This window comes from Mustelus asterias, chromosome 4, assembly GCF_964213995.1.
Source record: "Mustelus asterias chromosome 4, sMusAst1.hap1.1, whole genome shotgun sequence".
NCBI lineage: Eukaryota > Metazoa > Chordata > Chondrichthyes > Carcharhiniformes > Triakidae > Mustelus > Mustelus asterias.
Genome location: NC_135804.1, coordinates 5,076,021 through 5,099,378, shown reverse-complemented (window position 1 = coordinate 5,099,378; position 23,358 = coordinate 5,076,021). Strand labels below are relative to the sequence as shown.

The 23,358-nt window shown below is 46.4% G+C and overlaps 1 protein-coding gene across 3 annotated transcripts in view; it reads right to left on the bottom strand.

Annotated features, from left to right (window-relative positions):
• Positions 1–23,358, bottom strand: part of cdh11 (cadherin 11, type 2, OB-cadherin (osteoblast)) — a 217,308-nt gene that overhangs the window by 5,470 nt on the left and 188,480 nt on the right. For all 3 annotated transcript variants that reach the window (XM_078210541.1, XM_078210543.1, XM_078210542.1), the window contains exons 9-11: positions 17,478–17,599; positions 14,636–14,741; positions 847–1,098 (exon numbers count right to left, since the gene is read on the bottom strand). In XM_078210541.1, the coding sequence (XP_078066667.1) occupies positions 847–1,098; positions 14,636–14,741; positions 17,478–17,599 (480 nt within the window). The remainder of the gene's footprint in view (positions 1–846; positions 1,099–14,635; positions 14,742–17,477; positions 17,600–23,358) is intronic.

The following is a 23,358-nucleotide window of genomic DNA, read 5'->3' as shown; positions in this document are numbered from 1 at the left end:
CTCATTACGTATGCATCCAGGGATTTAACACTGTGTTCTGTGGTGGGGCAGGCTTGATGGTGCGCACCTTGCTGTCATATCTGAGAGCCGTATACAGATAAATCCAACTCACCAAACCAAAGATGTGCAAGTAGATAGGGGGATTAGCGAGGTAAATGTATGGAGCTATTGGGGTTTGGGTGGGGGAGTGGGCCTGGATAAAGTATTTTGTCAGAGAAATGGTGCAGACTCGAGGGGCCGAATGGCCTCCTTCTGCCCTGTAGCAACTCTATGATTCTTTGTCACCGTTACCTCGTTGTTCTTCATGGGATCTTACTGTGTGAAAATTGGTTCCTACATAGGAACAGTGATTCTACTTCCAAAATTCATTGGGATATCATAGAATCCTACAGTGCAGAAGGAGACCATTCGGCCCATTGAGTTTGCACCGACCACAATCCCACCCAGGCTCGATCCCCACATCTCCATGCATTTACCTTAGCTAGTCCTCCTGACACTGGGGTCAATTTAGCATGGCCAATCCACCTAACCTGCACATCTTTGGCTGTGGGAGGAAGTCGGACACCCGGAGGAAACCCACGCAGACACGGGGAGAACGTGCAAACTCCACACAGACAGTGACCCAAGCTGGGAATCAAACCCGGATCCCTGGAGCTGTGAGGCAGCAGCGCTAACCACTGCGCCACTGTGAATATATCCTGAGGTTGTGGAAAGTGTGATGGAATTACCAGTGATTTATTTCTTTATATCCTCCTTTCTTTCTCTTTTTTTTTCTCATTCTCCCTCACTTCTTTCCTCTCTTCCTCTCTTCCTTTTCATTTCCCCACTCTCCCTGCCTCCACTTACCGAGGAGTATGATGATGCAGGTGAGGATTGCGATGAGTGCTCCAGTGCTGAGCCCCGCCGGTAAGGTCAGGGGTTCCGTGTTACAGGACTGCACACTGCCGTCAGCGCTGCAGCTGCACACCCGGATGGTGAGGGTGTTGGTGCTGCTCATGAGGGGAACCCCTCCATCCGAGATCACCACCGGCAAGTGGTACACTTCCTGCTTCTGCCGGCTCAAAGCCCCTCGGCGAACCTTTATATCGGCACTGTGTCCTGGAAGAGGGGAAAGATGGTGCACAGTGAGGTAACAGAGGAAACATTTCCAAACGGAATGAGGGAACAGGCTCAAGAGAGTGAATGACCAATTTCGATGTTTCTAGATCACGCTATGGTGGGATTGTAAACTTGTTCATCTCACATCAGTATTCAGGACCTATCACCATTAGGCTATGATACTCATTTTGAGGATTGTGCCTTTCTTCTAATGCAGAAATACAAATTTTAAAGATTTTTAAAGAAGTTCATTTATTAGTGTTACACTTAACACTCCAGTGAAGTTACTGTGAAAATCACCTAGTCGCCACATTCCGGCACCTGTTCAGGTAAACATAGAAACATAGAAGATAGGAGAAGGAGGAGGCCATTCGGCCCTTCAAGCCTGCTCCGCCATTCATAGAACATAGAAAAACTACAGCACAAACAGGCCCTTCGGCCCACAAGTTGTGCCGAACACATCCCTACCTTCCAGACCTACCTATAACCCTCTATCCTATTAAGCTCCATGTACTCATCCAGGAGTCTCTTAAAAGACCCTATTGAGTTCACCTCCACCACCACTGATGGCAGCCAATTCCACTCACCCACCACCCTCTGTGTGAAAAACGTACCCCTAACATCTCCCCTGTACCTACCCCCCAGCACCTTAAACCTGTGTCCTCTCGTAGCAGACATTTCCACCCTGGGAAAAAGCCTGAGAGTCCACCCGATCTATGCCTCTCAACATCTTATACACCTCTATTAGGTCTCCTCTCATCCTTCGTCTCTCCAAGGAGAAAAGACCGAGTTCCCTCAGCCTATCCTCATAAGGCATGCCACTCAATCCAGGCAACATCCTTGTAAATCTCCTCTGCACCCTTTCAATCTTTACCACATCCTTCCTATAGTGAGGCGACCAGAACTGAGCACAGTACTCCAAGTGGGGTCTGACGAGGGTCTTATATAGCTGCATCATTATCCCCGGACTCCTAAACTCAATCCCTTGATTGATAAAGGCCAGCACACCATACGCTTTCTTAACCACCTCCTCCACCTGCGGGGCCGATTTTAGAGTCCTATGGACCCAGACCCCAAGGTCCTTCTGATCCTCTACAGTACTAAGAGTCTTTCCCTTTATATTGTACTCCTTCATCCCATTTGACCTGCCAAAATTCATTAGGATCATGGCTGATCGTCCAACTCAATAGCCTAATCCTGATTTCCCCCCATAGCCTTTGATCCCATTCACCCCAAGTGCTATATCCAGCTGCCTCTTGAACACATTCAATGTTTTGGTATCAACTACTTCCTGTGGTAATGAATTCCACAGGCTCACCACTCTTTGGGTGAAGAAATGTCTCCTCACCTCCGTCCTAAATGGTCCACCCTGAATCCTCAGACTGTGACCCCTGGTACACTGAGGGAGAATTTAGCACGGCCAATGCACCTAACCAGCACGTCTTTCGGACTGGTGGGAGGAAACCAGAGCACCCGGAGGAAACCCACGCAGACACGGGGAGAATGTGCAGACTCCGCACAGGCAGTGACCCAAGATGGGAATCGAACCCGGGTTCCTGGTGCTGTGAGGCAGCAGTGTTACCCACTGTGCCACCGTGTCGCCCTGGGTGGGGAGGGTGGGGAGTCTTCTAATTTGTGGGCCTTAGAAGTTTGAAGTTCAAAAGGAATTGAAACGCAAGTGTTACCCGCGGCTTTCATCACACAGAAGCTGGTAAACCCACGCATTCCACAGCTAATTGTTTGATACTGCTGTAAAATGTTTTACACGTCTTGTCATTTGGGTTAGAACCTCGCCGCAGCGACTCCTGCCTCCAGCACCAACCACAGCCAAGCACCCCACCGGCACTCACTGATCCGGTTCCTGCCTGCAGGATGGCAGTACGTGACCGGGAATCGTGCACCACTGCTGGGCAGTGCCTTCAGCCCAGTCACAGAGAGGATCAGGGAAAGAGAGCAGAAAGAAATGGTATATGGAAATGTGTGGATAATGAGCACCTGTGGGACTGATGCAAGGCAGTCTTCATGCACAGATAAAGGTCTATTAAAGGCTGGAGTCTGAATCATCAGCTCAGGCCTTCTTAACCCTTGACGTAATTGAGAGATTTCTGAGGTAAAACCGTGAGATGTTAACCGAAGACTTCGACAGCAAGACAGCAAGGTTAACAACTCGACCCCCAACCACATGCCAGATTTAATTAACTGGAGGATATATTGGTAAAGTTCACAAAACCATTTGTTGTGGGTCACAGGGATTGTAAGTGACCATTATATCTCGGTAGTCTCCCTTGATAAATACTCAGTCTGCTCTCAGACTCCCAACCCCCACATCATTGTGATATTGGAAGCCCAGCACACAAGAGCTCTGCATCAGCCGTGGCTCCGTTAGCAGCGCGCTGGCCCCAGCGTCAAAGCCACCTTGGCTGATAGGGCGGCACGGTGGCACAGTGGATAGCACTGCTGCCTCACAGCGCCAGGGACCCGGGTTCAATTCTGGCCTTGAGTCACTGTCTGTGTGGAGTTTGCACATTCTCCCTGTGTCTGCTTGTGTTTCCTCCGGGTGCTCCAGTTTCCTCCCACACTCCAAAGATGTGCGGATTAGGTTGATTGGCCAGGATAAATTGACCCTAGTGTCAGGGGGATTAGCAGGGTAAAGATGTGGGGTTAGTGGTCGGTCCACATTTGATGGGCCGAATGACCTCCTTCTGTATGGTAGGGATTCTGTGATGTTCCAGGGCGGTACGGAGAGAGTGCTGCACTGTCCGAGGTACTTCCTTATGGATAAGATGTTAAACTGAAGCCCTGCCTGCCTGTGCAGGTGGGTAATAAAGATCCCAGGGCATCATTTTGAAGAAGAGCTGGGGACTTCTCCCCGATGTCCGGACCAATTTGTGTCCTTCACCACACAGCGGATCTTGCTGTGCATAAGTTAACTGCTGTGTTTCCTATGTGATAACTGTGACTATAATATGGGGGCAGTGAGAAGTCTCACAACACCAGGTTAAAGTCCAACAGGTTTATCTGGTATAATGAGCTTTCGGAGCGTTGCCCCTTCATCAGGTGAGTCAACATTTTTACTGTGCCCATCCCAGTCCAACGCTGGCATCTCCACATCGTAACATAGGGAAGCAGTGGTGTAGTGGTATTGTTCCAAGACTAGCAATCCAGAGACCCAGGACAATGTTCTGCGGAGCTGGGTTCAAATCCCACCACAGCAGATGGTGGAATTTGAATTCAATCTAAAAAAAAACTCCGAATTAAAAAGTCCAATGACTCGGGAAGGAAATCTGCTGTTCTTACTCGGTCTGGCCTACATGTGACTCCAGAGCAACCCACAGCAAACTCTGAAAAGTTTCCTCTTGGCCCAGCAAGCCAATCAGATGGCAATAAAATGCTGGCCTGAAATTAATTTAAAAATCCATCATTGGTTGTCCAGCGGGGTTGAAAGATTCAATTGCTCCTATTCTTCTGTTGGGACCTTTCATGTCTGTTTATTGTGTCCATGGAGGCAGCACTTCCACCTTCAGGAAGCGTAGTGGAGGACATGCCCCTGTCTACATCAATGGGGCTGAAGTAGAAATGGTCGAGAGCTTCAGGTTTCCAGATGTTCAGATCAGCAACAACCTGTCCCGGTTCCCCCATGCCGACACTATAGTTAAGAAAGCCCACCAACGCCTCTACTTTCTCAGGATGCTAAGGAAAATAGGCATGCCTGCTACGACTCTCACTAATTTTTACAGATGCACCATAGAAAGTACTCTTTCTGGTTGTATATGGCTCCTGCTCTGCTTGGTATGGTTCCTGCTCTGCCCAAGAAAATACAAAGGGTTGTGAACGTTGCCCAGTCCATCACTCAAACCATTTTCCATCCATTGACTCTGTCTACACTTCCTGCTGCCTCAGTAAAGCAGCCAGCATAATTAAGGACTTCACACACCCCAGACATTCTCTCTTCCACCTTCTTCCGTCGGAAAAAAGTCTGAGGTCACGTACCAACCGACTCAATAACAGCTTCTTCCCTGCTGCTATCAGACTTTTGAGTGGAGCCACCATATATTAAGTTGATCTTTCTTTACACCCTAGCTGTGACTGTAACACTACATTCTCCACCCTCTCCTTTCCTTCTCCCCTATGTACTCTCTGAATGGTATGCTTTGTCTGTATAGCGCACAAGAAACAATACTTTTCACTGTATGTTAATACATGTGACAATAATAAATCAAATCAAATCAAATCACCTGTGTTCCCACCAAAATATTCTCGCTGATGCCCCAGCCAGCATTCGGAGCTTGAATCCTGGGCATGGGCTTAAAATAACAAGGTGGGGATCCTATTGGACGAGAGGCCAGGGGCAGAGAATGACTGACAGGTGGACGGTTCAATTCCACAGGGCCCAAGATGAGCCCGATGACCAAAGATCATGGCAGACATCTTCCATGAGGGCAGTTGAGAGTCAACCACATTGCTGTGGCTTTGGAGTCACATAGAATCATAGAGGTTTACAGCATGGAAACAGGCCCTTTGGCCCAACTTGTCCATGCCGCCTTTTCTTTTAACCCCTAAGCTAATCCCAATTGCCCGCATTTGGCCCATATCCCTCTATACCCATCTTATCTATGTAACTATCTAAATGCTTTTTAAAAGACAAAATTGTACCCGCCTCTACTACTACCTCTGGCAGCTTGTTCCAGACACTCACCACCCTCTGTGTGAAAAAATTGCCTCTCTGGACACTTTTGTATCTCTCCCCTCTCACCTTAAATCTATGCCCTCTAGTTTTAGACTCCTCTCCCTTTGGGAAAAGATATTGACGACCAAGCTGATCTGTGGCCCTCATTATTTTATAGACCTCTGTAAGATCACCCCTCAGCCTTCTACACTTCAGAGAAAAAAGTCCCAGTCTATCCAACCTCTCCTTATAACTCAAACCATCATGTAAGCCAACATGTAGGCCAGACTGGGTACAGACAGCAGATTTCCTTCCCTAAAGGACATTAGTGAACCAGATGGGTTTTTCTGACAATCGACAATGGTTTCATGGTCATCAGATTCTTAATTCTAGATTTTTAAAAATTGAATTCAAATTTCACCATCTGCCGTAGTGGGATTCGAACCCGGGTCCCCAGAACATTAGCTGACTTTCTGGATTAATAGTCTAGTGATAATACCACTAGGCCATCACGTCCCCATACCATTTAATATAATGTAAACATTTTTAAGCTTTTCATACACTCAGAGGGCAGAATTGTACAGGCAGTGTGTTTGGGGTGGAGGGGGGTGGGGGGATGGGGAGGGGGACATAAAGTTCTCGGGGTGACATTGTCACCTACCCCGTCTGTCCACGACCTGACAGGAATTGTACAGGAATTGGGTGAGGCCGCTATTGGCCACTTGATTGGGGCTAGCGAGAGGAGTTCAGGGAATGAATGGCAGGCAGGTAAGCCTACTTGGAGCTTGGGCATGGTGGGCGGGGTTGGGGGGGTGGAGATGGAGGGTGCCTCCACTACTGGCACCCCCTTTTCCAGATTGGGCACCCCCAGCATCTGTTACCCCCAAGGAGGTGTTCTGTTCTTGCCTGACCTGCCCATCATAACCCTCCTCCCCACACCCCCCCCCGCCCCTTGCCGAGTCTCCTCCCTCAGCCCCGTCGCAGACTTACCGAGTCCTGTGGACTCTGACACTTAACGGTTGTTGAGGATTGCTTGTAGTACCAGTGGTGGCCACCAGTCCCAGAGGCACTGCTGGGAGCCAGCAAGTCTGTGAGGTCAGACATGCCCCCGAGTATGGGGCAGAATTTCCACCTCTAATCAACTAACACTCCATGCAGCTGCGATCCCCAACCTCATTTTAGGAGGCAGGGTGGGTAACCCCACGGAGTAATTACAGCTCAGATGGAGGCTATTTGGCCCATCAACTCCCTGCTGGCCCGATCAGTGAAGAAACCCAGTCAGTCCTATCCCCCTGCTCCCTCTACGTTGCTCTGTAAGATTATTTCCCTCAACTGCCCGTCCAAATTCCCCTTTGAAATCACTGCTTCCACCACCCTCATTGGCCGAGGTCATTACTAGTTGTTGTGTAAAAATATTCCCCCTCCAGACGTCGCTCTGGCATTTGAACTCTTGACGTTTGTGAATAATGTGCCCAGATCAGCTTTAACATAATCTCAAAAATCTCAATTAGGCCACAACAGCATCTTTTCATTTTCAGGGAACATGTTCACCTTCATTAACCTCCGACAGAAACACACACTAAAGAATCCCGAAAGCAAGAGATGGCTTTGCAGCTCAACCCTGCACTGGGCAAATTTTACTCTCCTCTAAAACCCTAACCTGCAATCCTTTCTATTACTCTTCTCCCACATGGCGAGCCTGTCTGACATGGTTTCAGTTTCCACAGAATTGATTCCCAAGTTTAAATGTACTTACATAGCTATTTTTCTTACACGATTATAATCATTTTTTATAAAGCATCTACATAAATATTCAACAGGAGGAGGAGGTGAATAAATCTCACCCATTGTGAAAGCATCTCATTAACTTTCAACTTCCATGCCCAGTGTGATCTCCAGTAGCATAACATGTATAATGCAATAAGCTCTTTAATAAGGGCAGGAAATGTCATCATTCTTACACTGCTATGATATGTCATCTCCTTGTCTAGCTATTAATATGGAGGGCTTAGAAATGGGGACTGTTAGAACTGCTGGGTTGTTAAAAGTGTACTGGTGGTGCTGGATATCAAAGCTTTGCAAAGGGCCCACGGTTACTGGAAACTGGGACACTAATGAGGGATTGCGCTGAGCAGGAGGAGGATGGTGGACAGGAACAGGGCAGAGAGAGGGAATGCACTAGGAGTAAGGTGGAGATAAGGAACAGGTCTGACGGCATGGATAGCCACAGGATAGATTGAAGAGGTGGGATAGGACTAGGGTAGAGGATATAGGATAGACACAGGGCAGATATTGAGATATGGGATAGACACAGGGGAGATAGAGAGATATGGGATAGACACAGAGCAGATACTGAGATATGGGATAGACACAGGGCGGATATTGAGATATGGGATAGACACAGGGGAGATAGAGAGATATGGGATAGACACAGAGCAGATACTGAGATATGGGATAGACACAGGGCAGATACTGAGATATGGGATAGACACAGGGCAGCTATAAAGATATAGGGGATAGACACAGAGCAGATACTGAGATATGGGATAGACACAGGGCAGATACAGAGATATGGGATAGACAAAGGGCAGATACAGAAATATGGGATAGACACAGGGCAGATACAGAGATATGGGATAGACACAGGGCAGATACAGAAAAATGGGATAGACAGACGGCAGATACAGAGATATGGGATAGACACAGGGCAGATACAGAGATATGGGATAGACACAGGGCAGATACAGAGATATGGGATAGACACAGGGCAGATGCAGAAAAATGGGATAGACAGACGGCAGATACAGAGATATGGGATAGACACAGGGCAGATACAGAGATATGGGATAGACACAGGGCAGATACAGAGATATGGGATAGACACAGGGCAGACAGAGATATGGGATAGACACAAGGCAGATACAGAGATATGGGATAGACACAGGGCAGATATAGAGATATGGGATAGACACAGAGCAGATACAGAAAAATGGGACAGACAGGTGGCAGATACAGAGATATGGGATAGACACAGGGCAGATACAGAGATATGGGATAGACACAGGGCAGATACAGAGATATGGGATAGACACAGGGCAGATACAGAGATATGGGATAGACACAGCGCAGATACAGAGATATGGGATAGACACAGGGCAGAGAAACGCATAGGGAAACATAGAAACATAGAAAATAGGAGCAAAAGGAGGCCATTTGGCACTTCAAGCCCACTCCGCCATTCATTATGATTACGGCTGATCATCCAACTCAATAGCCTGATCCCACCTTCCCCCCATATCCTTTAATCCCCTTCGCCTCATGTGCTATGCTATGTCTGATTGCTTCTTGAAAACAAATGCTTTGGCCTCAACTGCTTTTTGTGCTGGTGAATTCCACAGGCTGACTACTCTCTGGGTGAAGAAATTTCTCTTCATCTCTGTCCTAAAAGGTCTACCCTGTATCCTCAGACTGTGACCCCTGGTTCTGGACACCCCCACCATGGGGAACATTCTACCCTTTTTAGTCCTGTTAGAAATGTATAGGTTTCTATGAAATTCCCCCTCATTCTTCTGAACTCCAGCGAATATAATCCTCACCAACTTAAGCTCTCCTCATACATCATCAGTCCTGCCATCCCAGCAACCAGTCTGGTAAACCTTCTCCGTACTCCCCCTAGAGCAAGAATATCCTTCCTCAGACAATGAGACCAAAACTGCACACAATATTCCAGGTGTGGCCTCACCAAAGGCCTGTATAAATGGAGCAACGCTCCTTCGTCTGCTCCGAAAGCTTATGGTATTTGCTACCAAATAAATCTGTTGGACTTTAACCTGGTGTTGTGAGACTTCTTACTGTGCTTACCCCAGTCCAACGCCGGCATCTCCACATCATAAATGGAGCAAGACATCCCTGTTCCTGTACTTGAATCCTCTTCTCTGAAGACCAACATATCATTTGTCTTTTTTACTGCCTGCTGCAATTGCATGCTTACGTTAAGTGACTGGTGTACAAGGATACCCAGGTCTCATTGCACATTCCACTCTCCTAATTTATAGCCATTCGGATTGTAATCTGCCTTCCTGTTTTTGTTAACAAAGTGGATAACTTCACATTTATGCAAATTATACTACACCTGCCAATCATTTGCCCACTCACTCAACTTGTACACATCATACTGCACGATTTCTGCAGGATCTCTGCACATGGGACAGACACAGAGCAGGGAGAGGGATGTGGGATAGACACAGGGCAGAGGGAGGGGTATGTACGACAGACACAGGGCAGGGAGAGGGATGTGGGATAGACACAGGGCAGAGGGAGGGGTATGTACGACAGAACAGGGCAGGGAGAGGGATATGGGACAGACACAGAGCAGGGAGAGGGATGTGGGACAGATACAGAGCAGGGAGAGGGATGTGGGACAGACACAGAGCAGGGAGAGGGATGTGGGATACGCACAGATCAGATGACAGACATAGGGCAGAAAGCGAAGGTTATGAGACAGGCACAGGGTGGAGGCAGGATCAGATCAAGGGACAGAAGACCATATAGACCATAAGACGTAGGAGCAGAATTAGGCCACTCGGCCTATCGAGTCTGCTCCACCATTCAATCATGGCTGATATTTTTTTCATCCCCATTCTCCTGCCTTTTCCCCATAACTCCTGATCCCCTTATTAATCAAGAATCTATCTATCTCAGTCTTAAAGACACCCAATGACCCGGCCTCCACAGCCTTCTGCAGCAAAGAGTTCCACAGATTCACCACTCTCTGGCTGAAGAAATTCCTCCTCATCTTTGTTTTAAGAAGGAATCGGATTGTTACTGAACATGGATAGCATCATGAAGCACAGGATAGTTATTTGGAATATGATCATGAAGGAGAGTATAAAGAATGAATTGTACATGATGAATGATCAACTCACATTCAACTGTCAACACAGTTGATTCAGTAACATTACCTCCATGATGTTGTTAATCTCTATACCAGCAAAGTCCTCTACAGTGGGAGGATTTAATCACCACAACCCATACAACAAGGAGAGAGAGTTAGCCATCAAGCACAATGATCCCACTGGATGTTAACCTACAATTCCTGATGGAACTCCACTTGACACTCAACAGGACTGTCCAGAAAGACTCCACTTTCAGTCTCCAAACCTCAATGTCAGTTTAATGAAGGAGATTGTCATCGGCTTCAGGAAGCATAGTGGAGAACATGCCCCTGTCTACATCAACGGAGATGGAGTGGAAATGGTCAAGAGCTTCAGGTATCCAGGTGTTCAGATCACCACCAATCTGTGCTGGTCCCCCCATGCTGACACTATAATTAAGAAAGCCCACCAACGCCTCTACTTTCTCAGGAGGCTATGAAAATTCAGCATGTCCACTACAACTCTCACCAACTTTTACAGATGCACCATAGAAAACATTCTTTCCGGTTGTATCACAGCTTGGTATGCCTCCTGCACTATCGAAGACAGCAAGAAACTACAAAGGGTTGTGAACGAAGCCCAGTCCATCATGTCAACCAGCCTCCCATCCATTGACTCTGTCTACACTTCCGGCCATCTCGGAAAAGTAGCCAGCATAATTAAGGACCCCACGCACCCCAGACATATTCTCTTCCATCTTCTTCAGTCGGGAAAAAGATCCAAAAGTCTGAGGCCCACATACCAACCGACTCAAGAACAGCTTCTTCCCTGCTGCCATCAGACCTTTGAATGGACTTACCTTGCATTAAGTTGATCTTTCTCTACACCCTAGCTATGACTGTAACACTACATTCTGCACTCTCTCCTTTCCTTCTCTATGATGTGGAGATGCCGGCGTTGGACTGGGGTGGGCACAGTAAGAAGTCTCACAACATCAGGTTAAAGTCCAACAGGTGGGACCTGTTGGACTTTAACCTGGTGTTGTGAAATGTCTTACTGTTCCTTCTCTATGTACGGTAATGCTTTTGTCTGTATAGCATGCAAGAAACATAACTTTTCACTGAATATGCATGTGATAATAATAAATCAAATCAAATCAAATCAAAAATCAGCCCTCCCATAGAACTAACCAAGGCTTTGATTTAACAAACACATTATTCCTACTTTCAGTGCTTATCTTGGTTAAAGGGAGCAGCACATTCCCTAAAGTCAGCTCTTTGATGAGAATTGGGTTGGTGATAAAATGGATCGGACTATCCTTCTTTATTGAACGTTGATCAAAGTGACGACCCCGTCCATTCTGTCCGATTTCTCTGCAGACAGCTCCATTCTGATATCAGTGTTGCCATTCTGCTGAAAAATTATGGGCATCTCTAAGGTCCTATTTTCTTGATTGCTTCACATTGATTGGGAACCTCCTTATCAGATCACTGCGTGATACTGGCTATTCCAAATGAGTGTCATTAAAATCTTATTAGCTCCCAATCACTTGTGATAATAGTGTCAAGCAATGATCAGAATATCTTCTTTTTTCTAATTAGTCTCTGCGATGCTCATGATTAGAGGCAGGGTCACAGAGGTCACTGGGAAATGAAATAGAGCTGCAGAAAATTCTCCCTGCAATTGAAGTGATAAATGGTTCGCAGTCAGCACAGTGGTTAGAACTGCTACCTCACAGCGCCAGGGACCCGGGTTCGATTCCCAGCTTGGGTCACTGTCTGTGCGGAGTCTGCATATTCTCCCCGTGTCTGCGTGGGTTTCCTCCCACAGTCTGAAAGATGTGTTGGGTTAGGTGCATTGGCCATGATAAATTCTCCCTCAGTGTACCCAAACAAGTGCTGGTGTGTGGCGATGAGGGGATTTTCACAGTAACTTCATTGCAGTGTTAATGTAAGCCTACTTGTGACACTAATAAATAAACTTTTAAACTTGATGGTGCAGTTACTGATCAGAGTGCAACTGAGCTCCACATACCAGCAAGCCCCCAACCCCCCATGTCTGTACTGAAATCCAAGGTATTGGTTACGGTTCCACATGGGGTAATGTTCCTGAGGGTGCAGCTGACATGAAAGACTGCACGCGCTGGAATCTTTTACTTGGAAAAAGAGAAAACAGAGCAAGTGACCTAACAGGGTCTTTAACATTAGAAAGGGATTTGATAAGACTATAAGATATAAGAGCAGAATTAGGCCATTCAGCCCATCGGGTCTGCTCTGCCATTCAATCATGGCTGATAAGTTTCTCAGCCCCATTCTCCCACCTTTTCCCCATAACCATTGATCCCCTTATTGATCAAGAACTTATCTACCTCTGCCTTAAAGACACTCAATGACCTGGCCTCCACAGCCTTCTGAGGCAATGAATTCCACAGATACACCACCCTCTGGCTGAAGAAATTCCTCCTCATCTTGGTTCCAAAGGGTGGTCCCTTTACTCTGAGGCTGTGCCCTCAGATTCTAGTCTCTCCCACTAGTGGAAACATCTTCCCACATCCACTCCATCCAGGCATTTCAGTATTCTGTAGGTTTCAATGAGATCTTCCCTCATCCTTCTAAACTCCATTGAGTACAGACCCAGACTCAAACGCTCCTCAAGGTAAACAGAAACATTTCCACTTGTGGGGAGACTGAGCCTATAGAGGCCGGACACCAGGAAAAACAGCTTTATTCAAAACGTTGTGAGAGCACGGATCTCACTACCGTAGAACATAAGAAACAGTAACAGGAGGAGGCCATTCAGCCCTTTGAGCCTGTTCCTTCCTCAATAAGATCACGGTCGAATCTGATGATGGCCTCAACTCCAGATCCCTGCCTGCTCTCCGTAGTCCATGATGCCCGTGTGGATCAAACAGCTACTAGCTCAGCCTTGAATATCACAGAATTGTTACAACGCAGAAGGAGACCATTTGGCCCATCAATGACTCACACTCTATTCCTCGCCAGGGTAGAGAATTCCAAAGATTAATTGCCCTTCAAGAGAAGATATTCCTTCTCAGCCCCATCCTAAAGGGAAGAGCCTTTATCTTAATGACTGTGTCCCCTGGTTTAAGACTCCCACACAAGAGGAAGCCTCACGGGAATGGGTCAGGGCACTGGTGAAGTTGGCTAATAAGTAAATGAGGGAGGAAGGACAAGAGGAATATATTGATGGGGAGGAGGTGTGTGGGGCATAAACACCAGTACAGACCTATCGAGCCGAGTAGCCTGTTTCTTGAGGTATGATGAGTTAGGTAGAGTCATAGAGGTTTACAGCCCATGGAAACAGGCCCTTCGGCCCAACTTGTCCACGCCGCCCTTTTTTGTAAACCCCTAAGCTAGTCCCATTTGCCCGCATTTGGCCCATACCCCTCTAAATCCATTCTCAGAGTGATTGTCCTCTCTGATTTCTACTGTGTCTTCCCTGGTGGATAATGTGTGTGTGGATGATGGATAAAGACACAATTAGACTTGGATGTAATGTCCTCCTGCTGAGATAATATGTCCACATTCATTGTATAATCTCACATGCAAAGAAACAAAAGAACTATTATCCATACAGGCGTTATTATGTGCTCAGGGCATGCCAAAGGGCCTCAAGTTCAACGCTATCATTTTGAAGTGGACTCACTGCTGTTACATAGGCAACTCCCACATCAAAAACAATAAATAGAATTCATCAGAATTCCATCAATCCTTAGCCAAAAGACGAGCAAATTCTGGAGATGATGGAAATCTGAACAACAGAGAAACGTTGGAAACACAGAATTACTGGTTTGTTATGGCACAGAAGAAGGCCATTTGGCCCATCATGTCTGCACCTGCTCTCCAAACTAATTGTCATTCCCCTGCCCTTTCCCTGTACGTTGGTCATCTTCAGCTATTTCATCAATGACCTTTCTTCCAACACAAGGCCAGAGGTTCTTATTTAAGGTAAGCTTTCTGAAAGCCCGGCACCTCACCTGTGTTCTGTACGATGGTGAAGTTTGTATTCGGTGCCATGCTGAAGGTCATTCTTGGCCCATTCGCGTTTTCGTCCTTGTCCACAGCCTTAATTGTCTGGATGAGCTGAAAGAAGGGAATGGGAGGGTTAAAATCTAATCAGTGCTGAGAAATCAGGATCAATGAACACTCATTCTTCCCATTCTGAAGACAGTTTATGTGTGACCTGTAACTTTGGCCTATGGATCATATGGTCACTATAGCAACACAATTGTAGAACATAGGCATTCCATTCTAACTCCCAAAGGAGTGAGGTTAGAAACCATTGACTCTCCATCATCCTATTCTAAAAGCTTCTACAAGTGTGTAAAGAATAAAAAGATTAGTGAAGACAAATGAAGACAACTGTCTGAAACAGGAGGATTTAGAATTGAGAACAAGGAAATGGCAGAGAAATTAAATACCTACTTTTGTTTTATCTCCACAGAGGAGGACACTTTGCAGAAATGCTAGCGAACCAAGGGTCTCGTGAGAAGGAGGAGTTGAAGGAAATTAGTATTACCAAATAAATAGTGCTATGTAAATTAATCGGACTAAAAGCCAATAAATCCCCAGAGCCTGATTATCTACATCCCAGTGTACGAAAGGAGGTGACCAGGGAAATATGGATGCACTGGTTGTCATAGTCCAACATTCTGTAGATTTTGGAGTGGTCTCTGTAGACTGGAAGATAACAAATATAACCCCACTATTTAAAAAGGAGAGAGGGGTAAGACAGGGAGGTACAGACCATTTAGCCGAACATCAGTAGTAAGGAGAAGCTAGAGTCATAACAGGACACTTGGAAAACATCAACAGGGTTAGACAAAGTCAACATGGATTTATGAAAGGGAAATCATGTTTGACAAACATACTGGAGTTTATTGAGCACATAATTAGTAGAATTTTTAAAATTCATTTATGGGATGCTGGCTAGATCAGCATTTATTGCCTAGTTGCCCTTCAGAAGGTGGTGGTGAGCTGCCTCCTTGAACCACTGTAGTCCATGAGGTGCAGCTACACCCACAGTGCTGTTAGGGAGGGAGCGCCAGGATTTTGACCAAGAGATAAGGGTGGAACAGTGGATATAGTTTATTCAGAATTTCAGAGTGATTTTGATCAAGTCTCACAAAAGAGGTCAGTGTGAAAAATTAAAGCACATGGGATTGGTGGGGGTATGGATTGAGAACTGATTAGCAGACAGGAAACAGAGAGTAGGAATAAATGGGTCTTTTTCAAGGTGGCGGGCAGTGACTAGTGGGGTCACATAGGGATCAGTGCTTGGGCTCCAGCTGTTCACATCAATGATTTGGACGAGGGAATCAAATATAATTTGACTGTTTGTTGATGACACAAAACTTGGTGGGAACCTGAGTGGTGAGCAGGGTGTTAAGAGGCTTCAAGGTGAGTTCGACAAGTTGAGTGAGTGGGAAAATACATGGCAGATTCAGTATAATGTGGATAAGGGTGAAGTTACCCATTTCAGTAGGAAAAACAGAATGGCAGAACATTATTTAACTGGTGACAAATTGGGAAATGTTGATGTACAAGGGGACTTGGGTGTCCAAGTATATCAGTCACTGAAAGCAAGCATACAGGTACAGCAAGCAGTTAGCAAGGGAAATAATATGTTGGCCTTCATTGCAAGAGGACTTAAGTACAGGAGCAAGGATGTCTTACTGCAGGGCATTGATGAGACCACACCTGGAGTAGAGAGGAGAGATTGGGTCAACCAGGCAGAAATTCATTGGAATTCAGAAGAATGAGAGGGAATCTCATTGAAACATATAAACCTCTGACAGGGCTGGACAGACAGGACGCCGGAATGATGTTTTCCCAGTCTGGAGAGTCTAGAACAAGGAATCACAGTCGCAGGATATGGGTCGGTCATTTAGGACTGAGATGAGGAGAAACCTCTTCACTCAGAGGGTAGTGAAGCTGTGGAATTCTTTACCATAGAAAGGCTGTGGAGACCAAGTCATTGAATATATTTAAGAAAAAATATAAGATTTCTAGACTACAAAGGTGTCAAGTGGTATGGAGAGAGCGCTGGAGTATGACGTTGAGATAGAGGATCAGTCATGATCATACTGAATAGTGGTTTGAAGGGACAAATGGCCTACTCCTGCTCCTATTTTCCATGAAAAGTTTCCAAACATTTTGAACCGCTCAATAATCCTGCGAAACCCAAGCAGAACAAGCTGTCCTGGTCCCCCCCATGCCGACACTATAGTTAAGAAAGCCCACCAACGCCTCTCAGGAGACTAAGGAAATTTGGCATGTCAGCTACAACTCTCACCAACTTTTACAGATGCACCGTAGAAAGCATTCTTTCTGGTTGTATCACAGCTTAGTATGGCTCCTGCTCTGACCAAGACCGCAAGAAACTACACAGGGTTGTGGACGAAGCCCAGTCCATCACGCAAACCAGCCTCCCATCCATTGACTCTGTCTACACTTCCCGCTGCCTCAGAAAAGCAGCCAGCATAACTAAGGACCCCGCGCATACTCTTGGACATTCTCTCTTCCACCTTCTTCCATTGGGAAAAAGATACAAAAGTCTGAGGCCACGTACCAACCGACTCAAGAACAGCTTCTTCCCTCCTGCTGTCAGACTTTTGAATGGACCTACCTCGCACTAAGTTGATCTTTCTCTACACCCTAGCTATGACTGTAACACCACATTCTGCACTCTCTCCTTTCCTTCTCTATGAACAGTATGCTTTGTCCGTGTAGCGCGCAAGAAACAATACGTTTCACTTTGTACTAATACATGTGACAATAATAAATCAAATCAAATCAACCTCACATAATGATTCTCACCTTTCCCGCGTTTGCATTTTCACACATATCTACTTCGTACGGTTCTGCAAATTCTGGTGCATTGTCATTGATATCCAGGATCTTGATGGCTACTTGAGCACGTGAAGTGTGAATTTGATTATCTGTGAAGAAGAATAGATTTAATAATGTGAAAACAGTGCACTCAGACAGAAAAGAAAAGTTAACTTCAAGCCAAGCTTAATCAGCGGAGCTAAACCTGGAGTGGGACTTGAACCCACACCACTCACAGCTCACTCAGCAGGATGCTTCCCATTGATGACACAAACATCCAAAGATGTGCGGGTTAGGTTGATTGGCCATGCTAAAAAATTGCCCGTAGTGTCCTGGGATGCGTAGGTTAGAGGGATTAGTGGGTAAATATGTAGGGATATGAGGGTAGGGCCAGGGTGGGATTGTGGTCGGTGCGGACTCGATGGGCCGAATGGCCTCTTTCTGTGCTGTAGGGTTTCTAAGTATTCTAAGTAAACAACAATGCTCATAGAAGTTTTTTTTAAAAGTTTAATTATTAGTGTCACAAGTAGGCTTCCATTAACACTGCAATGAAGTTACTGTGAAAATCCCCTAGTCGCCACACTCCGGCACCTGTTAGGGTACACTGAGGGAGAATTTAGCACGGCCAATGCACCTAACCAGCACATCTTTTAGACAGTGGGAGGAAACCGGAGCACCCGGAGGAAACCCATGCAGACACGGGGAAAATGTGCAAACTCCACACAGACAGTGACCCAAGAATCGAAGCTGTGGAGATGCCGGCGTTGAACTGGGGTAAGCACAGTAAGAAGTCTCACAACACCAGGTTAAAGTCCAACAGGTTTATTTGGCAGTTATTTGGCCAAGAATCGAACCCAGGTCCGTGGCGCTGTGAGGCAGCAGTGCTAACCACTACGCCACCGTGCCGCCCAGGATCAGGATGAACAGGATGATGGATGATTGGTGCAGGAAGTGGCTCAGGGAGAGATCGGGTATCCTGCCAGATTACAACGATCCCCTGGCACGAACAGTATCAAAGGGACACAAGAAGATTCATGCTGGGCTCAAAACGTTAACTCTGTTTCTCTTTCCACAGATGCTGCCAAACCTGCTGAACTTTTCCGCAACTTTCTGTTTTTATCTCAAGAGTTCAGCGTCCACGGTATTTTGCTTTTATCAGTGGGGCAAGAGTTGGAGGATGGAGCTTCAATCTACCACATCTGTCATCAGTACTCCACAATTAAGCTTCAAGCTTCTAAACAGCAGTTTGTAATACGCACAGTAACTCATGGACATCATTACTTGGGACTCAACTTCCCCAACTATTAGCTTCGGAGAGCTGTGCCAACCATGACAGGTGCAGCAACTGAAAAATAGGTTGAATTGAGTCAAATTTTATTTAAAATTATATGAGGAGTTGAAAGCTCAACAAGAACAGCAGTTGGATATAAAATATTGCATTCAGCTCCTCTGGGAAGTGACTTCAACTTGCCAATGCTACCCTGAAATCAATGCCATCTGAATTAAGTGCTTGCACTGTGCTCAAATAGATCTATTGGGCACAGTGCAGTAATGTTTTAGAGTCCTACAGTGCAGAAGGAGGCCATTTAGCCTCCGAGTCTGCACCGACCACAATCCCACCCAAGCCCTATCCCTGTAACCCCATGCATTTACCCCAGCTAGTTCCCCTGACACAAAGGGGCAATTTAGTGTCCCAAGATGTGCAGGTTCTATGGATTAGCCATGATAAATGTTAAGGTGTGCGGGGAAGGGAATGGAGGAGCTGCTCTTTCAGCGTTTTTTTTATTAATTCATAGGAAGTGGGCAATGGCCAGCATTTAGAACCATAGAACCATACAGTGCAGAAGGAGGCCATCAAGTCTGCACCGACCACAATCCCACCCAGGCCCAAACCCCATAACCCAATGAATTTACCCTAGTTCGTCCCCCCTGACACTAACGGGCAATTTAGAAACATAGAAAACTACAGCACAAAACAGGCCCTTTGGCCCCACAAGTTGTGCCGAACATATCCCTACCTTTTAGGCTTACCTATAACCCTCCATCCTATTAAGTCCCATGTACTCATCCAGGAGTCTCTTAAAAGTCCCTATTGAGTTTGCCTCCACCACCACTGACGGCAGCCGATTCCACTCGCCCACTATCCTCTGTGTGAAAAACTTCCCCCTAACATTTCCCCTGTACCCACCCCCCAGCACCTTAAACCTGTGTCCTCTCGTAGCAGCCATTTCCACCCAGGGAAAAAACCTCTGAGAGTCCATCCGATCTATGCCTCTCAACATCTTATATACCTCTATTAGGTCTCCTCTCATCCTACGTCTCTCCAAGGAGAAAAGACCGAGCTCCCTCAGCCTATCTTCATAAGGCATGCCACTGAATCCAGGCAACATCCTTGTAAATCTCCTCTGCACCCTTTCAATCTTTTCCACATCTTTCCTGTAATGAGGCGACCAGAACTGAGCACAGTGCTCCAAGTGGGGTCTGACGAGGGTGTTATATACCTGCATCATTATCCCCGGACTCCTAAACTCAATCCCTCGATTGATAAAGGCCAGCACACCATACGCCTTCTTAACCACCTCCTCCACCTGCGGGGCCGATTTTAGAGTCCTATGGATCCGGACCCCAAGGTCCTTCTGATCCTCTACAGTGCTAAGAGTCTTTCCCTTTATATTGTACTCCTTCATCCCATTTGACCTGTCAAAATGGACCACTACGCGTTTATCTGGGTTGAAGTCCATACTTTTATGGCAAATCCATCTAACCCGCACATCTTTGGACTGGGAGGAAACCGGAGCACCCGGAGGGAACCCACGCAAACACGGAGAGAACATGCAGACTCCACACAGACAGTGACCCAAGCCGGGAATTGAACCCGGCTCCCTGGCGCTGTGAGGCAGCGGTGCTAACCACTGTGCCACAGTGCCGCCTCTTTTGTCACACTGAAGTGTTCCGTTCCCAAACACCAATAACAAGGATTGGTAACAAACAACTTACTTTATTCACTAGCTGGGCAGCTACTCTAGGCTGGTACTCTGCCCGCGCTCCGGGAGAACTTCTGCTCTCCAACACATGACCCTGTTGTAGCAGCATTATCACATCTTCTCCGGTTAAGTTGGGACAACCAGTGGTATTGAGATGTAACGGTATGCGTGTACAGTAACGGTGTATGAACCCTTATATAAAGTTTAAAGTTCAAGTTTCTTCATTCGTGTCACAAGTAGGCTTACATTAACACTGCAATGAAGTTACTGTGAGAATCCCATAGTTGCCACACTCCGGCGCCTGTTTGGGTACACTGAGGGAGAATTTAGTATGGCTAATGTATCCTAGTAAGAAGTTTAACAACACCAGGTTAAAAACATCTCCACATCATAATGTATCCTAACCAGCACTTCTTGCGACATACAGATAAATATAACATACAGATTGAACAGGGTAACAATGCATAACTATTTACATTGAATAAGACACAGGTTAGACTGTAGCAGCTGGTGCATAGCCCATCATGTCTCCTTCCCCCCCACCTTTCTTTATTGTGTCATAGAATCATAGAATCCTACAGTGCAGAAGGAGGCCATTCGGCCCATTGAGTCTGCACCAAATGCAATCCCACCCAGATCCTATCCCCATAACACCATGTATTTACCCTAACTAGTCCCCCTGACACTAAGGGGCAATTTAGCATGGCCAATCCACCTAACCCGCACATCTTGGGAGGAAACCGGAGCGCCCGGAGGAAACCCATGCAGACACGAGGAGAACGTGCAGACTCCGCACACTGTGAGGCAGCAGTGCTAATCGCGGTGCCACCGTGCTGCCCTGTAAAGATGAGATTCGAAGGCCAGGTACAGACTCGGTGGTGACACAGTCCTGGAAGCTCGCGTTTGGTTTGATCGCACACCCGGAGCGTGTGCTCATGCCGGTTGGTTGTGCTGCGGCTTTTCTGAGGTTGGTCACTGCCTGGCATTTGTCTGGTGGGAATGTTATTTGCCATTTATCAGCCCACGGCTGACTATTGTCCAGATCTTGTTGCGTTTGAACAAGGACTGCTTCAGAGATCATTCCTGGGATCATTCATCCCTCAACCAACATAGAACATAGAACATAGAACATTACAGCGCAGAACAGGCCCTTCGGCCCACGATGTTGCACCGACCAGTTAAAAAAAAAAAAACTGTGACCCTCCAACCTAAACCAATTTCTTTTCGTCCATGAACCTATCTACGGATCTCTTAAACGCCCCCAAACTAGGCGCATTTACTACTGATGCTGGCAGGGCATTCCAATCCCTCACCACCCTCTGGGTAAAGAACCTACCCCTGACATCGGTTCTATAACTACCCCCCCTCAATTTAAAGCCATGCCCCCTCGTGCTGGATTTCTCCATCAGAGGAAAAAGGCTATCACTATCCACCCTATCTAAACCTCTAATCATCTTATATGTTTCAATAAGATCCCCTCTTAGCCGCCGCCTTTCCAGCGAAAACAATCCCAAATCCCTCAGCCTCTCCTCATAGGATCTCCCCTCCATACCAGGCAACATCCTGGTAAACCTCCTCTGCACCCTCTCCAAAGCCTCCACATCCTTCCTGTAATGTGGGGACCAGAACTGCACACAGTACTCCAAGTGCGGCCGCACCAGAGTTGTGTACAGTTGCAACATAACGCTACGACTCCTAAATTCAATCCCCCTACCAATAAACGCCAAGACACCATATGCCTTCTTAACAACCTTATCTACTTGATTCCCAACTTTCAGGGATCTATGCACACATACACCTAGATCCCTCTGCTCCTCCACACTATTCAAAGTCCTCCCGTTAGCCCTATACTCAACACATCTGTTATTCCTACCAAAGTGAATTACCTCACACTTCTCCGCATTAAACTCCATCCGCCACCTCTCGGCCCAACTTTGCAACCTGTCTAAGTCTTCCCGCAAACTACGACACCCTTCCTCACTGTCTACCACACCACCGACTTTGGTGTCATCAGCAAATTTGCTAATCCACCCAACTATACCCTCATCCAGATCATTAATAAATATTACAAACAGCAGTGGCCCCAAAACAGATCCCTGAGGTACACCACTTGTAACCGCACTCCATGATGAATATTTACTATCAACCACCACCCTCTGTTTCCTATCCGCTAGCCAATTCCTGATCCAATTTCCTAGATCACCCCCAATCCCATACATCTGCATTTTCTGCAGAAGCCTACCATGGTGAACCTTATCAAACGCCTTACTAAAATCCATATATACCACGTCCACTGCCTTGCCCCCATCCACCTCCTTGGTCACTTTCTCAAAAAACTCAACACTCAACACAGAATACCCCGTCATTATCAGGTTAATGTTTGCGGCAGTTGGCAAGGTGCTTTCTGGCTTTTCCCTGCAATACAACAGTGACTATGCTGCAAAAATGTTTGAAAGGCTGTAAAGTGCTGTTGGATAACCTGGGTTGTTTCTTTATCGCTCATGCAACAATAAAACTAAATCACCAGATGCTGTCTATCGCTCAATCACTTCAATTTTCGATTTATGAAAAAGATTCGAGTCTCAACCTGTGTTGATCTTTAGTCAGTTTCAGTTGAGGTATCAGTTGGGGTGCTATAATTCACCTCAGCCACTGCAGGAGAGGTTAAAATTGGCCAGCACTCCAAATAGAATTAACAATCCTGGCTTCGAGATTCCAGGAATTGAAAATCAATTTCTCGGGCACTGCTGCAGGCAAAACACTCCAGATCATTGAAAGCATTTTCTGTTTTCATTTTCCTTTCAGCACTTCCACTTAGCTGCTGTAAAAATACTGGGAAATTGTTGAAAAGAGAGACATCTTGCTGAAACTTTGCATCTTGCACT